Consider the following 14,240-nt stretch of genomic DNA (forward strand, 5'->3'; position numbering starts at 1 on the left):
TTAGTCGCTAAGTCATGTCCGACTCTTGCAACCCCATGGACTGTAGCCTGCCAGGCTCCTCTGTCTATAGGATTTTCCAGGCAAGAATACTGGAGTGGGTTGCCATTTCCTTCTCCAGACAATCTTCTGAACTCAGGAATCAAAGCCAGGTCTCCTGCACTGCAGGCGGACTCTTTACCAACTGAACTATGAGGGGCCTGAAGCACCTTCTAACCACTGAGCCTGGCCAGGGCTGTGAGAGGAAACTCTCCACTGAGGTTCAAGGCCACCTGGAACCTGTCCCCCTGCTCTTCCAGGGAGACCTTCTGCTCCGTGGCAGCAGGGGACAGTCACGAGCAGGGGCGTGAATCGATGATCTGAGTATGAGACTCTCGTGGCCACTTAGAATCTGTGTGATCCTGAGCAAGTTATTACTTGGCCTCTCCGGGTCTCAGTTTTCTTGGATATATCACAGGCCTAATAACAGTGCCAACCTTGTCAGATTGTTAGAGGTTTTAATGAGAGAAAGATGTGTCGAAACACTCTGCACTGTGCCTAGCTCAGGACAAGCCCTCCATAAACAGCAGCCGGTATTAAAATGACTTGTTCTGACTCATCTGAAGTCTGAGCCACATCACCTCTTCCCTATCACCACTAAGAGAGCAACCCACTCCCATCCCCCTGGCTCTGTTCTTCTTCCTGGCACTCGTTACTGTCAAAAAAATTCACTTGGGGTTTCTTTGTTTTTAAACTTCATTTATTTTTATTTACTTGGCTGAGCCAGGTCTTAGCCACAGCACATGGGATTTTCTATCTTCCTCGGGGCATGCAGGGTTTTCAGTTGCAGCATATGGGATCTTTAGCTGCAGCGTGTGGAATCTAGTTCCCTGACTGGGGATTGAACCTGGGCCCCCTGTGTTGGTAGCGTGGAGTCTTAAGTCCCTTTACATATTTAGTCGTGTGTCTCTTTGCTGTCTGTCCTCTAGGGCTGTGCTGTCCAATACAGTAGCCACCAGCCACACATGGCGAGCAATTAAATCGCAACTAACATGACACAAAATTAAAAAATTCAACTCCTCAGCTGCTGGGTCACCCAACCTCCGAGGTGGTCCCTAACGGCCCCTGCCCCTTGGTATTTATGCCCCTCATGTGTACTCCCCTCCTGCTCGCCTGTGAAACCAGGTCAGAACAGACACTGCCAAGACACTGCCACTTCCTCCCTGTTCTCTCCTGGATCACTCGCTCTGGAGGTAAACCAGCTGCTGTGCCGTGAGGACACTCGTGGTGGGGAACTGAGGCCTCCTGGCAACAGCCATATGAGGCCACAATTTTGGAAGCGAAACCATCAGCCTCAGTTGAGCCCTCGGATGAGACTGCAGCCCTGCCCAGCATCTTGACTGTGACCTCCTAAGAGACTCCAAGGCAGAACTTCCCAGCTGAGCTGTTCCTGAATTCCTGACCTTCAGAAACTGAGATAATAACAAACACTGATTGTTTTAATCTGTCAAGTTTGGGGATACTCAGTTATAGTGCGATAGGTAACTAACACAGTGGTACCTGTCATGTCTCAAGTGCTCAAACGCCATGCGTAGCAACAGTGCAGAGAACATCATAGGATGTTTCCATCCTTACAGAAGGTTCCATCAAATAGCACCACCTCAGAATGAAAACCCCACAAAGCTTCTCCCTCCCCAGCTCCTGGGAAGACTGTCTGGTGCCCAGCAGACTTTCTGTAATTTTTGGTTGAATGAAAGACTAAATAAACATGGCCTAGGAGTTGGGAGCCTGCACGGTGACTTCGGCCTGACTCCCTGGAGTCAGGGGACTGAGAAGAAAAGACCAGCACCAGCTAAGTGATCATGTGCAGGGCATGTGCTAAATGCTTTGTGCACAATCTCCAGTTTTCACATTTTACATGATGGGCAAAGTCACCCGTCTGAGGTCATGGAGCCCCCTGGATTAGAACCCAAAGCTGCGGGGCTTGAAGCTTGGACTCTCACTCTTAAGTCATGGCTCAGGAGCCTCCGTTAGCTTCTGGGGGCTCCTGCACCAAGCCTGCTTCTGGCTAAAGATGTTCAGAACGGCATGGACCAGAATGGGTGGAGACCACCAGATGTTGCCTAGGCAGGCTTCACAGGTAACATTAAAAAAACAGACAGAGAAAGAAGAAACAGCAGCAGCTTCAGGTGAGCTCACCAGCAACCAATCTGCTCAACAACCAGTGAGGTGGGGTGGGTGGCTCTGACAATGACAACGATGATAACGTCTGATCCCTTATGTGCCGGCCGCTGCTCAAAGCCCTCCTGGTGTGTGAGTTCAGTGAGGATGTGCAAGCAGGTGAAGATGCAGGGACAACACTAAACCCCCCAGAAGACCTCCACTATTTCATGAAGCTGGCCTTTGGGTGCAGTGGTCTGCTTCCATCTCTAACACCTACTGAACCTCTTTTCGAATTAAGCAGAGGCTGTCTCTGGGCACTGTTGTCTGGCTCCAAGAAGGAAAGCCCCATAAAGATTTAAAGAATAAGAAGTCTAGGTCTTACTGCTGCTTTTGGTTCATCAAAGCGCCAACAGCTCGCGACCGACTCTGCCTTGGCTCACTGATACCAGCAAGAACAAGCAGGCTCTGCTTGCTCCTCTGGCCCATGTTCCTTTTGTTGTAATGAGTGTGCATTACATGTTTACTCCGGGGACTGGCGCAGTCCCAGTTCACCAGGGGAAAGGGCATCGAAGCTGGCATGTGGGGCACCTCCTTGATCAGGATGGGGCCCCAGGGGTGAGAGGGGTCGAGTCGGTGAGGATGTTAAAGGACCGTGAGACGCCCTCTGCGGCACCAGCATCGGGGCTAATGGGACGGATTCAGATTCCAGGGAAGGGGCAGGGGGTGGGGAGTGGAGACTCACTTGGTGGCTCGTTCCGAGATCCTCACTTCCAGCTTGTGGCCGTCCACGACGTGACCCTGCGAGGGGAGACAACACAGCCTGTCCTTCTGTCTTAGAAACACGCGCCCGTAGCTCCGTCCTTTGCTAGAGCGGGCTTCGGCTGAGCAAGGGGAATGGCAACGCCAGGGGGGGCCGACTGTTTCAGGTCAGAGAAGCCCGCTGGGGTCAAGGACCAAGAAGGGTTTCTCCCCGAAGTGGCTCCTGCCAAGCGTGGGCAGCAGCTGCTGGTGATGGAGCCCCAGCCCTCCTAGTCCTCTCACGCCAAGAACAGCCTTGACCTTTAAGCCATTCGAGGGGCACAAAATTTTCCATTGTTTATAAGCATTTTCAGGCCAAGTGAGCCCCTTCGGTCTGGCTTCCAGAGAGAGACTTCGGTTTGAATTGTAGGCTCTTGGAAAAAAAAAATTCTAAATCACAGCGGAGATGCCTCTAAAGTGAGGCTCTAACATGGGTCCCTTAGGCAAAACTGGTGTATTAGCAAAATTACCCTTGAAAATCCTTTAAACCTCCCATAAAATACAGCACACATAGCCTTGTACAAACGGTTCTGGGCGGCAACATGCCCATATGTAGCACACAGCAAGGCACAGAACGTAACCCTCCCGTGTGTGTGGGGAAATCTGAGACTCCTAGATGACATGGATGAGAAAAGACAGACCACTGGGCGTGGACAGCTGAAATCCACTTAGAGGAGCACATGGCATCTAACGACACAGTTGGATTTCCAGTGTCTCTTGAAAAAAACCACAAACAAAACAAAAAACCAGAGACGATGTGGTATGGCTGGGGCCCACCTGCCTGTGAAGTGGTAACTGGCTGAGGCCAAGACGTGGCCTCTTTAGATGGGGGAGGCACCCCAATTCTACTCTGGGTGATGCCAGCCCCTGGGCTCGTTTACAGGCCTGGCCCTGTGGGTACCTGAGGTGGAGAGCAGAGAGCCTTTCCCGGTGGAAGCAGAGGCCACCCCTGCCCTAACCCCCACCGAAACCTAATTCAGCTCTTTTGGGAGTCACCTTGGGCCAAGGGGCGAGTCATCAAAATTCTACAAAAATGTCTACAAAAACAATCAAATGGGCTAAGCGCCCAGTTACATTTCCTTTAACCCCTAAGGCCTTTCTCTTGACCAGCAAGCTCTACTGGGATAGACTCAGTTGCCTGGAGGGTCCAAACGATGAAGCCGGGCTCCCCAGAGAGGTGGCCCTGCACGGCTGCCCTTACCACCCAGAGTCCAGCCAGCACACGTCTCAGAACAAGGAGCCGGGAGGGCGCGGCCCTGGCTTGTAAACTCCCCCCTGGTCAGCTCCATCTCACGCTGCCTGCCCGGCCTAGACAGACACGGGCTGTTCCAAATACTGGTTTAAAAGGGATCCTGGACCCCTGTGGGCCCCTTCCCTGGTCCCTGCATTTAGGAGCTTATTCAAGAGGCACAAGCATGAGCGCCCAGCCTGCCCGCAGTGCCCCCCCCAACCCTGACTGCCACCCCACATGGCAGCAGGGATGGCAGGTGATAGCGGGGAGCCAGGGGGTCTCCAGAAAGGAGGAGGTGCACAAGAAAGCACTGCTCTTGCCCCTTCCTGCCAGCGAACCCGAGCCCTTCTCATGACCTGGTCTTGGCGTTACTCCTTCAGAGGTCTGCTTCACCGGTCTCCCCAAGGCCTGGCACAAACCAGGCTCTTGATCAAGAGACTGAATGAGTGCACCGCAGGGACTCGGGGGAGCCGAGGGAGCCGCAGGGCCTCAGGCCGCTGTCCCCTAGGGCCTCAGAAGATGTGGACCTGCCTGCGCTCCTGCTTCATCTCAGAAGCTGGACAGGACACCCGCCCCACCGCCTGCCTAGCGCCGCCCCTGGAGGAACCTCGGCCGAGACTCCCCACTTACCTGGAGCTGCTTGAGAGCTTTCTGGGCCTGCTCTGGCTTCCTGTATTCCACGAACCCAAACCCCATGGACAACAGTGCTCCTGAAACAGACAGAGCCGGGAGTCGCACCAGGGCGCCGGGTGGGGAGGAAAACGAAGAAGCTGGGACGGACCAAGTTCAAGGGCTCCTGGGGCCCCCTGGGCGTCCCCTCAACCTTCTCATTTCTTCATGCCCCTCTTGGTTCCCAGAAAGACCCCAGCCCCCAGCCTGCCATTTATTACTGGTCGTCTTGAAGAATCAGCCAACGTGGTTACAGAGCCGCCACCTGAGGCCTGGCAAACTATTAATTAACAGATGATAGACACAATAATTAACTTCGTGATAGAATCCCGTCTTCCACAGGGAGGGATGACCGCCTGTGGGCCAAGCAGCAAAAAACTCAACCCGGGCAGTCCCCTGCTTCCATACGTAACACACAGAATGGACACATGCGACAGAGTCAAGGGCGCCAGGGGCTTACTCTCCAAAGTGTTCCTGACCATCCAGTGACCTCCGGTTCCCAGGTTTCAGACATCAGCTTGGGACAGGGAGAGTGACTATGTTATGAGAACCCCTCTGGCTCCACACTGCTGGGGCATGAGTAGCAAGAGTTCAGAGAGCCAGGGGCAGTGCAACCATTTATAGGGAACTTGGCTTCCTGTACGTAAACATGTGTAACTGCAGGTACATACGAATAAGCTCCCTTGACATCTCGCCCTTTTGACACAAAATGGGATGCCGATTACTGACTTTATTCTGTACTCTCTTTCACAGCTGCACTCAAAGAAGGCTGGCTCAAGGCTAACGGGCTCAAAGGAGGTTCAAAGGTGTATCATTCCTGCCTCTGTGGTCCTCATCTCTGCATCTCTCCTTTGTGAGACTGCGCCTCTGCCACGTGCTCCTGCCTGTGTGCATTTCCGCTCACAGCCACGTGTTGTCACAACAGGGGAAGCCCAAGGCAGGAAGGCATTCCACAAACAGCCCAGATGTGCGTGGCTCTCTGGGCAACGCCGGGGAGGCTCAGACGGAACTGCTGGCTGACGGGCCGCACCACCCTGCGGGGACCTCCAGTATTTGTGTCTCAGGGGATCTGCGCAAGCTCCGTTCGCAGGGTCAAGGGTGTGGGTGGTGGGTGAGGGGTGTCTGTGCCTGTAGGCTATTTAAAAAGTGCACCGAGATGGTGCAGAAAGCAAGCAGTCACGAAGTCAAGTTCGTCACTGAGTCACTGATGCTGTGCAGATCCATTCTGCCCTTCTTCTGCCCTGGGAGGCTGACGGCCACAGACAGCACAATCTGGGCTCCCTGGCCATCTGGCTTCCCGTTGGGGTTTAGCCAGTGGGAAGCCCTGACTTGAGATGGGTGGGTGGAGGAGAGGGTTGAGGGTCTTGGTTCCTTCCATGCACGCCATCGTCTCCTTGCTCTGGCGTGTTCTGGCAGCACCAGTGTCCAGTCCACACCCTTGGCTCTGCTGGTGGCTCTTCTTCTTTTTTGAGTATTTCTTTATTTGGCTGCAATCAGTCTTAGTTGTGGCATGTGGGATCTAGTTCCCTGACTATGGATTGAGCCCCGGCCCCCTGCATTGGAAGCATGGAGTCTCAGCCTCCTGCCTGCCCCCCACCCCCAGGGAAGTTCCTGGGGGCCCCTCTTCTACGGCTCTGGTCACAGGACTCCCTCCCCCACAGCCTCTGGGCTCAGCAGGGAAGGGGTGCTCTCCCACAGGACCCACTGCCTCAACATCCCCTGTGGGTCCCCTCAGCCCAGCCCACGCCCAGGCACTTGGCTCCTTCATTACAACTGTCCCTTTGATGATCCCAGCTGAGCCAGCTTTCTGGTTCCTCTGGAGCCCCTCACTGATAACAGACACTGATGGATGAGCCCCAGAGAGCAGGGCTCTCAAACAGAGGCTCTTGAAAGACTGTAGATCTTGAGAACTGTTCACGACACCGGAAGACCGAGTAACTGCTCTAAAGCTGGAGAGTGTTCTTGGGGGCCGGGGGGCAGGCTCCAGAGGGGCAAAGTGACACCAAAACCCGCAGGAACGGCCTCGGCTGGAGCGGGCGACCCCTCTGCCAGCATGACTCACGCCCCAGACTTCAGGGATCACCTCTTTTCCTGAACCCCGCACAACAGAGCCTTCATGTTGTTCACCTGATACTTACATTGCAGCCTTTCCTCATAGCCTAAACTATGTGTGCAGTTCTTGGGGGAACAGGGATGTCATGGTTTGAACTGTGCCCCACCCCCCAATGTGTATGCTGAAGTCCTAATCCCTGCCTCTCTGAATGTGACCTTATTTGGAGACAAGTTCCTTACAGAGATAGTCAAGTTAAAGATGAGGTCATTAGACTTCCCAAGTGGTGCTAGGGGTAAAGAACTCTCCTGTGCAAGAGACCTAAGAGATGCACGTTCAATCCCTGGGTCGGGAAGATCCCCTAGAGGAGGGCATGGCAATGCACTCCAGTGTTTTTCCCTGGAGAAAACCATGGACAGAGGAGCCTGGTGGGCTACAGTCAATGGGGTCTCAAAGAGTCAGACACGACTGAAGTGACTTAGCAGCATCAGGCTAAGCCCTAATCCAATTAAGACTGTTGTCCTTATGAGAAAGAAAAGGGGTGGTGGGAACGGGTGGGATCTGAGCACAGGGCAGATGTACACGGGGAGAAGGCCATGTGAACATGAAGACCTTCACCTGCAAGCCGAACAGGGAGGGACCAGCCCTCAGAACAGCCCTCCCTGACAGCCCTCAGAATGAAGCAACCCTGCCTGCACCTTTATCCTGGACTTCAGGCTCCCAGAACTGTGGGAGGGTGAACTTCTGCAGTGGAATCCAGCTGGTTCCTGGTGCTTTGTGACGGCAGCCCAAGCCAATACGGGGGAATGCCCCAATTCCTATGCCACGTGTCTGCTTCAAACCCTCCAAGGCACCTCTGGGAAAAAGCCCAGACTCCTCTCTCCAGCAGAAAGCCCTCCTGTGATGTGGAATCCGCCTACCTTTCCAGGAGCATCTTCTGCCCCTTCAGTACATTCCTGACCTGCTAACACAGCCCTCTGCCGCCTCCTTCAGCCACACACCTTGCTAACTGCTCAGCATCCCTCCTCTCTGAGTCTCGATCTGACGTGGAGAACCCCAGGCTGGGCTCCTGTCCAGCCGGGCCCCCTGGGCTCTCACCACTAGCTCGTTTATCTCCCAGGACACAGTCATGGGCTGACCCACATGGTATCCCTACAAATACTCCAAACTGAAGGGACAGGGACTCTGTGGCTACAAAAAAAAAAAAAAAAAGCAAGGGCCGAGGGCCTGTCCATCATCTGTAGGAAGCCAGGGCTGGAAAAGAATAACAGACAAGAGGCCAAGGGACTCGTGAGAATGCCCAAGGTGGGCTGGAGGGATGAGGGTGGTATCTGCCCGGCCCAGGCACCCCAAGGCCAGTGAGGGGCATGGCTGATGACTCGGTGGAGTGTTTCAGATGCCCCGTATCTGGGTGGATGGTCTTGGGAGGGAAGTGGGAAAGCCCAAGATGGGTTGGTTCCTGCTCCTCCGTGGAGGGAAGATCCTCCAGGAGCACAGAGATGCTGGGAGGATGGAGAGGTATCTGCCGCTGAACAGGGTCAACCCTGCCAGCCCCCTAACAGCCCTGCTCTGAAACCACCCCTGACAATCCAGGGTGGCAAAGGGTTTCAATTCAGGAGAAGCTGATGTGCATGGCTGCTCCCGCTGGAAACCACAAGTCTCCAGGGACGCAGAAAGGAGGACCATTTTGGACGAGCCAGACAGGGAGAGTGTGGGGCTGGCAATGATCCGAAATGAAAGGAGACCTTCAGAACGAGCAAGCAAGAGGCACCCTCACCCCCTACCCAGAGCAACACCATTTCTTTCACAATTGTTTCTCTCTGACCGAGCTCTCATGTGGAATACCTGCTTTGTTCTTCTTCTTGGAAATGGAGCAGCTCTTCACCACACCCACTTTGGAAAACACCTGGAAGAGAAGGTCGGCATGTGTTACCAGCTAATCCTGCAACTGGTGCGGGCGTGTCTTGAAACAGGGGTCCCCAACCTCCAGACTGCGGACCGGTATCTCCAATCAGATCAGCGGCGGTGTTAGATCAGAAATAAAAGTGCCCAAGAAATGAAACGCACTTTCTTAACCATGGCCCCCGTCCCAGTCTATGGAAAAATTGTCTTTCACGAAATCAATCTTTGGTGTCAAAAAGGTTGGGGACCGCTGACTCGAAAGCCGGAGGGGACCCAGTCCACTGCAGGCGTGGGCAGGACAAGAGTAAGAGCGGAGGCTACTGGAGTTCCCCATCGTCTTCCCCTCTGCCCCCCTCCTATGAATGCAACACTCTCGGCCATCAGGGTCTCCTGGCCGGGCTGCTCACTGCTGTGCCCCTGCTTGGCTCCGCAAAGCCAGAAGAGTGCACTGGCCTGGCGTTTATGTCAGCCTCGCAGACACCACGTGGGGAGGGGCCTTGTCTTCTGACTACAGCTTTCACACCGCATACGCCTCCCCAGGCACCCCGAGAGGTCCTCTCATGTGGCTCATGCGCACACAGACACCCCTCCCAGCCCCCACACTGGTCTGGCCACGCCTCACATCTCTGGGTGAGATGCCTACCACACGGCCTTGCAAAAGAGTCAAGCAGGCAGCTGTAGGTTACTCATCTACACGCCACCACAGGTCTCGCTTCTAGGTGAGGGGGTGGGGGGTGGGAAACAGATGCAGGGACCACAGGGATAGATCAACAGACCGGAAGTCCTGCCCCCACCCATTCCCTCTGGGCCAGGAGGTCACTCACTCCCTTCAGCGTCTCCTCGGTGGTGTCAAAGTTGAGATTTTTGATAAACAGAGTGCACCCGGGAAGGCTCTCTTCCTCCTCCTCCTCCTCTTCCTCCTCCTCCTCTTCCATCCTTGCTGAAGCATCGTGTGCTGCTCCATCTGTCGGCTGTTCACCTTCTGGGGTCTCACCATCTGCATGGGCCAATCCCCCCACCAAAAGAAATCCATTAAATGATGTCTTATCTGCCTAAGCACCAGGACCTAAAGCACAGAACCTGCTAGACCAAGAGGGATCAAGAGGGTTCTGTCTCTGAGTGGCCAGTGTCAGGAAGGGACGGGACTCTGTGACTCCGCCTCACGCTGTGTTTCAGCAACTCTCGGGGGGCAAAGTGGGGGAGGGGGAGAAACCATCCTGCCCTTGTCTTCAAGAGAAAGGAGTATGCAGCACAGACCAAAAACCAGAAGCCCTAACTTAGATGAACCAACATTTGTCTGAAGGAACAGCACTGCAGGAGAAGGGAAGGGCAAGCGTGAGGTTGTGAGTTACAGGGTGGGCATAGGGCTGCAATTTGGGCCACTGGTCAGCCCTGGTGGCGAGTGTGGAAGCCTCTTGAGGTTGGGAATCGCATCAGGACCTCCTGAGAAGTTATGCTGCTGGGAAATGTGTTCTGTTTGGGTCAACCTCCCTAATTTCTTTCATGATCAGGGTCTGGGGACAATCACCCTTTCCCCACATACAGATTTTGGAAGCTCCTCCCATACCGACCCCCACCCCCGCCAACCACCACCACCCCGGAGAAATCAAACCTCATCTTAGCCATTCTCCAAGGCAGTTCATCCCTACCTCTCCAAGGCTCCCTCCCCCACCCCAGGTCTGAGCCCTGCACACAATGGGGACACTCCATTCTGCAAACGCTTGCATTCAAGTAGTTCAAGCCCAAGGGAGCAGCTGGGGCTGCAAACCCATCCTCTGCACCCTCATGCTGAGCACCAGAGCCATCCCCGTCTCCCTGGCCCTTTCTGATGCAAGCCCACTGCTGGCCAGTCCTAATTAAACTTCAACCGCTTTGTCATGAAACAACCCTTTCAAGTCCTAATGGAAACAGCAACAGTGAGGACTCTGCTGTTCCACATCAGTTGAACATCAGCAGAGGGCAGCCTCTGCTGTTGGCACTCCTGTGGAGGTGAACCCAGAATCTAGACTCTCGCTCCGGGACAAAAAAGAAGAAATCTACATGAAGGCTCCCTCCCCCACGCAAGAAACTCACGCAATTTACCCAACAAGTGACTCCATGGTGTGGCCATTTGTCCTCAAAACCCAACTTTCAAAGCAAAGTGGGGTGGGAAAAAAAAGTATTGTTAATGATGGGGAAGAAAGCTGTGCTGAGAGGCTGAGACTCCAGGTTCTGAATGAGAACTTCAATTGGAAAGATGACCGTGACCTTCAGCTTCGAAGGACACCTGCCCCACTGGCTCTCCTTGTGCCTGACGTCTTGGAGAAGAAAGCAGAAAGGAAGGGGTGCTGATCAGATGCCCCACTGCATGCATGGGCTGGCCAGGCACTGTGAGGACGTTCTCCCATTGCTGACCACAGTGGCCACATCACCATAAATGGGAGGGGCCCGAAGAAAGTCCCAGAAGTCGCTGCATCTGAACCCTAAACCCTAGGCATCTTCAGGTTGGGAGAGAGGTTCATGGGAGACTGACTGAAAAGAATTTTTTTCTGCAGATAAGACTGGTGGGGTTGATGGTGACCGGGAGAGCTCACGGTCATTTAAGGGGTGGCCTGCTCGCGGCACCAGCCAACAGCTGCCACGTGGGCAGATGGACCCCAGTTACGGATGGGTACTTGAAGCTTTCACAAGAAGCTGCGGGGTCATGGCTAAGGGCACAGGCCTTGGAGCTGGTGGCTGTGGGGCACAGCCTGGCTCTTTCCAGATGTGGGACTTTGCAGAAGTCATTCAGCCTCTCTGTGCCTCCTTCTTTCCATTCAGAAAAGGGGAAGGGCAATCACACAGTTATGAGAGTTAACGCACAGACACCCTGGCAGAACAGCGTCTGGGCCAGGCAAAAACGCTGTGAATCCCTAACTCCGAAGGCCCATGGCCATGGGAGGCAGGCTGGCCCGTGGTAGGCTTTAGAGAACAGCTGGTGGGTGCCACGGCTCTGAGTCTGGGGGACTGTGTCTCTGCCGGCCACGTCCCTGGGAAGGGCATCCTCCTCCCCGGGTGGCCAGGCCCTGCTGTGGGCCATGCCCGCATCTAGAAAGGCATGCAAATGGCCAAGGACGAAGCCAGAGGTCAAGCGAAGTGTGCTTCCGCCCCGACCTCCAGTGGGCAGAGGAAAGAAAGACTGGGAAGGAGAAAGGATGTATCATGAACCAAATAGACCGCTTGCCAATGACCTCACCAGAATCCAGGAAAAGAGGGAAGAAACAGGAGCAGGATGGGGCGGGGGTGGGGGTGCTGGGGACCAGGGGGAAGGCTTGGAAAGCAAGGTGGGGTGGAAGGGGGCTGGGAGAGGCGGGGGGTGGGGGGTATGCTTCCATCTGTGGTTGGCACAATAAAATCCAGTCACGCGTCGCCACATGGGGCTTTATTATAATCGGGCCGCAGAATTTACGGTGGCTCCCTCCCCTTCCCGGCTCTGGGCGCGGAAGGCTGACAGCACAGACTGTTATCAGTTGCAAGCAGCTTTTCAGGACCTCCCCCCACTCGGAGCCCTTTATCTGGAGGTGAGGGTCTTGGTTGTGGGGAGATAAAACACACTGTCCCCCTCCCTCGAGACGGGTACAGAGAACGGAGGGCTTTGCAGAAAAGAAGGCAGGGGCAGGGGGAGGGGAGAGGGGGCAGTGAACAAAAAACTCCTCCATCCATTCCCCTCCTGCTCGGCTTCCTGGGGAGCCTGGGAAAATCCAGGGCTGGGGGCTGGCTGAGTCCTCGGGGCCAAGGGGACTGGGAACTGGGGAAGCTTCGCGGACAGTGTGTAGAGGGCGGGCGTGGGGGAGGAGCAGGTGAAAACGAACAGCTCGGGGACCATGTATGTGATACAAGTAAGAAAGGGAACAAAAAAGGGTGAAAGGAGGCCGGGAGATGAGCTCTGTGGGGATCTGCCTGCCAATGACGCGGGACTCAGTGGGGCCTGAAATCAGCACAGGCGCGCACAACTTCTTGGCCCCAAATCCCCTGTATTTGCCACAACCACGGGCTCCCACCTCCGGCTCCAAGGCCGCCTTTGTGTGAGTGACGGCAGGACCTTGGAGAGCAGCCCCTCGGAGGAGGCAGGGCCTGGTCTGGGATGCTCAACACCTGCACTCTAAGGGTGGGTGGGGCGGTCCTCTACCTTCTGACCAGCGTACACTATTTCGGCAAAGCCTGCCCTTGCAGGGCTCCAAAACACCCTGCATCCAAGGCCCATGTCTATGACTGTGACATCTCGGCTACCCCCTAAAAGTTCCCCCTGTCCCCCAGCCAGCCCAGGAGCTTCTGGAGAAAGTGGTATGTGTTGGGCCCATCCTGGTCACCCCAGCTCAGCAGCTGGCATCTGGCTGATGCTCAGGGCTGAGTTCGAGACCATCCCTTCAGCTGACAGTGCTGAATTAGGCAGGACGCAGGTCAGAGTAATGGTGACGGACGGGCGGCTTCTCACCGCTCTCTCACAAACGCCTCCTGCCCGATGTACAGATGCAAAACAGCCTCGGAGAAGGCTGGTGGCCCGCCCACCCACAGGGCTAGGAGCGGACAAGGAAGACAGAGGCTTCCCCAGGAGCCGTAAGCCTCACATCCTGAGGACCCGGGGTGCCTAGTGCAGGGCCTGCCGGCAAGGAAATGTGGCTTTGGCCCGCGGACTTGCTCAGCACCCACTTCCTGCTCTCCCACCTGACACTGGGCACTTTTCCGGGTGCTGGGGTATAGCGTTGTGGAAGCAAAAGCGGCGCCTGCCCCACGGGATGGACGGCTAGTAAAGGAGTCAGACAGACAGGAAGTGAAGCAGTAAGGACGCACATCTGGAAGTGATAAGCGTTTGCAACAAAGTTAAGAACAAGGTGAGGACTTCCCTGGTGGTCCCGTGGTTAAGAATCTGCCTGACGATGCAGGGGACACGGGTTCGATCCCAGATTGGGGAAGATTTCACATACTGCCTCGGGGCAACTAAGCCCATGAGCCACAACTACTGAGTCCACGCGCCCTAGAGCCTGTGCTCCGCAAGAAGAGAAACCACCGCAATGAGAAGCCCGAGCACTGCAATGAACAGTAGCCCCCATTTGCCGCAACTAGAGAAAGCCCACATGCAGCAACCAACAGCTAGCACAGCCAAAACTTAACTGATTTTAACTAAAGAGGGAGAGGAGGCGGTGGGTGTAAATCGGCACCCATGAGGGGAGCCACGGCGATGACTGGCACGGATGGCGCCACGCGCTGATGCTGGGCTAACGATGGAGAACAGAGCTTCCAACGTCACCAAGCTCGACTACGTGCTGGGGCTCGGGACACAAGGCCAAGGATGACCCAGCCCCTACTTTTCACAGGGGGAGACAGAGAAGCACAGAAACCCTTTTTCCTGCATTCATTCACTCCTTTTGACTCACGTTCATCGAGCCACCCCATACCTGGGGCCCCATGGGGTGCTTGGCACCCAGTAGTGAG

At 55.2% G+C, this 14,240-nt stretch overlaps 1 protein-coding gene across 2 annotated transcripts in view; it reads right to left on the reverse strand.

Moving 5' to 3' along the window:
- The window catches only part of RBM19 (RNA binding motif protein 19), a 118,652-nt gene that overhangs the window by 81,386 nt on the left and 23,026 nt on the right, over positions 1-14,240 (reverse strand). For both annotated transcript variants that reach the window (XM_061141852.1, XM_061141853.1), the window contains exons 17-20: positions 9,614-9,786; positions 8,733-8,793; positions 4,799-4,878; positions 2,882-2,937 (exon numbers count right to left, since the gene is read on the reverse strand). In XM_061141852.1, coding sequence (XP_060997835.1) covers positions 2,882-2,937; positions 4,799-4,878; positions 8,733-8,793; positions 9,614-9,786 — 370 coding nt within the window. The remainder of the gene's footprint in view (positions 1-2,881; positions 2,938-4,798; positions 4,879-8,732; positions 8,794-9,613; positions 9,787-14,240) is intronic.

This window comes from Dama dama, chromosome 5, assembly GCF_033118175.1.
Source record: "Dama dama isolate Ldn47 chromosome 5, ASM3311817v1, whole genome shotgun sequence".
Taxonomy (NCBI): Eukaryota; Metazoa; Chordata; class Mammalia; order Artiodactyla; family Cervidae; genus Dama; species Dama dama.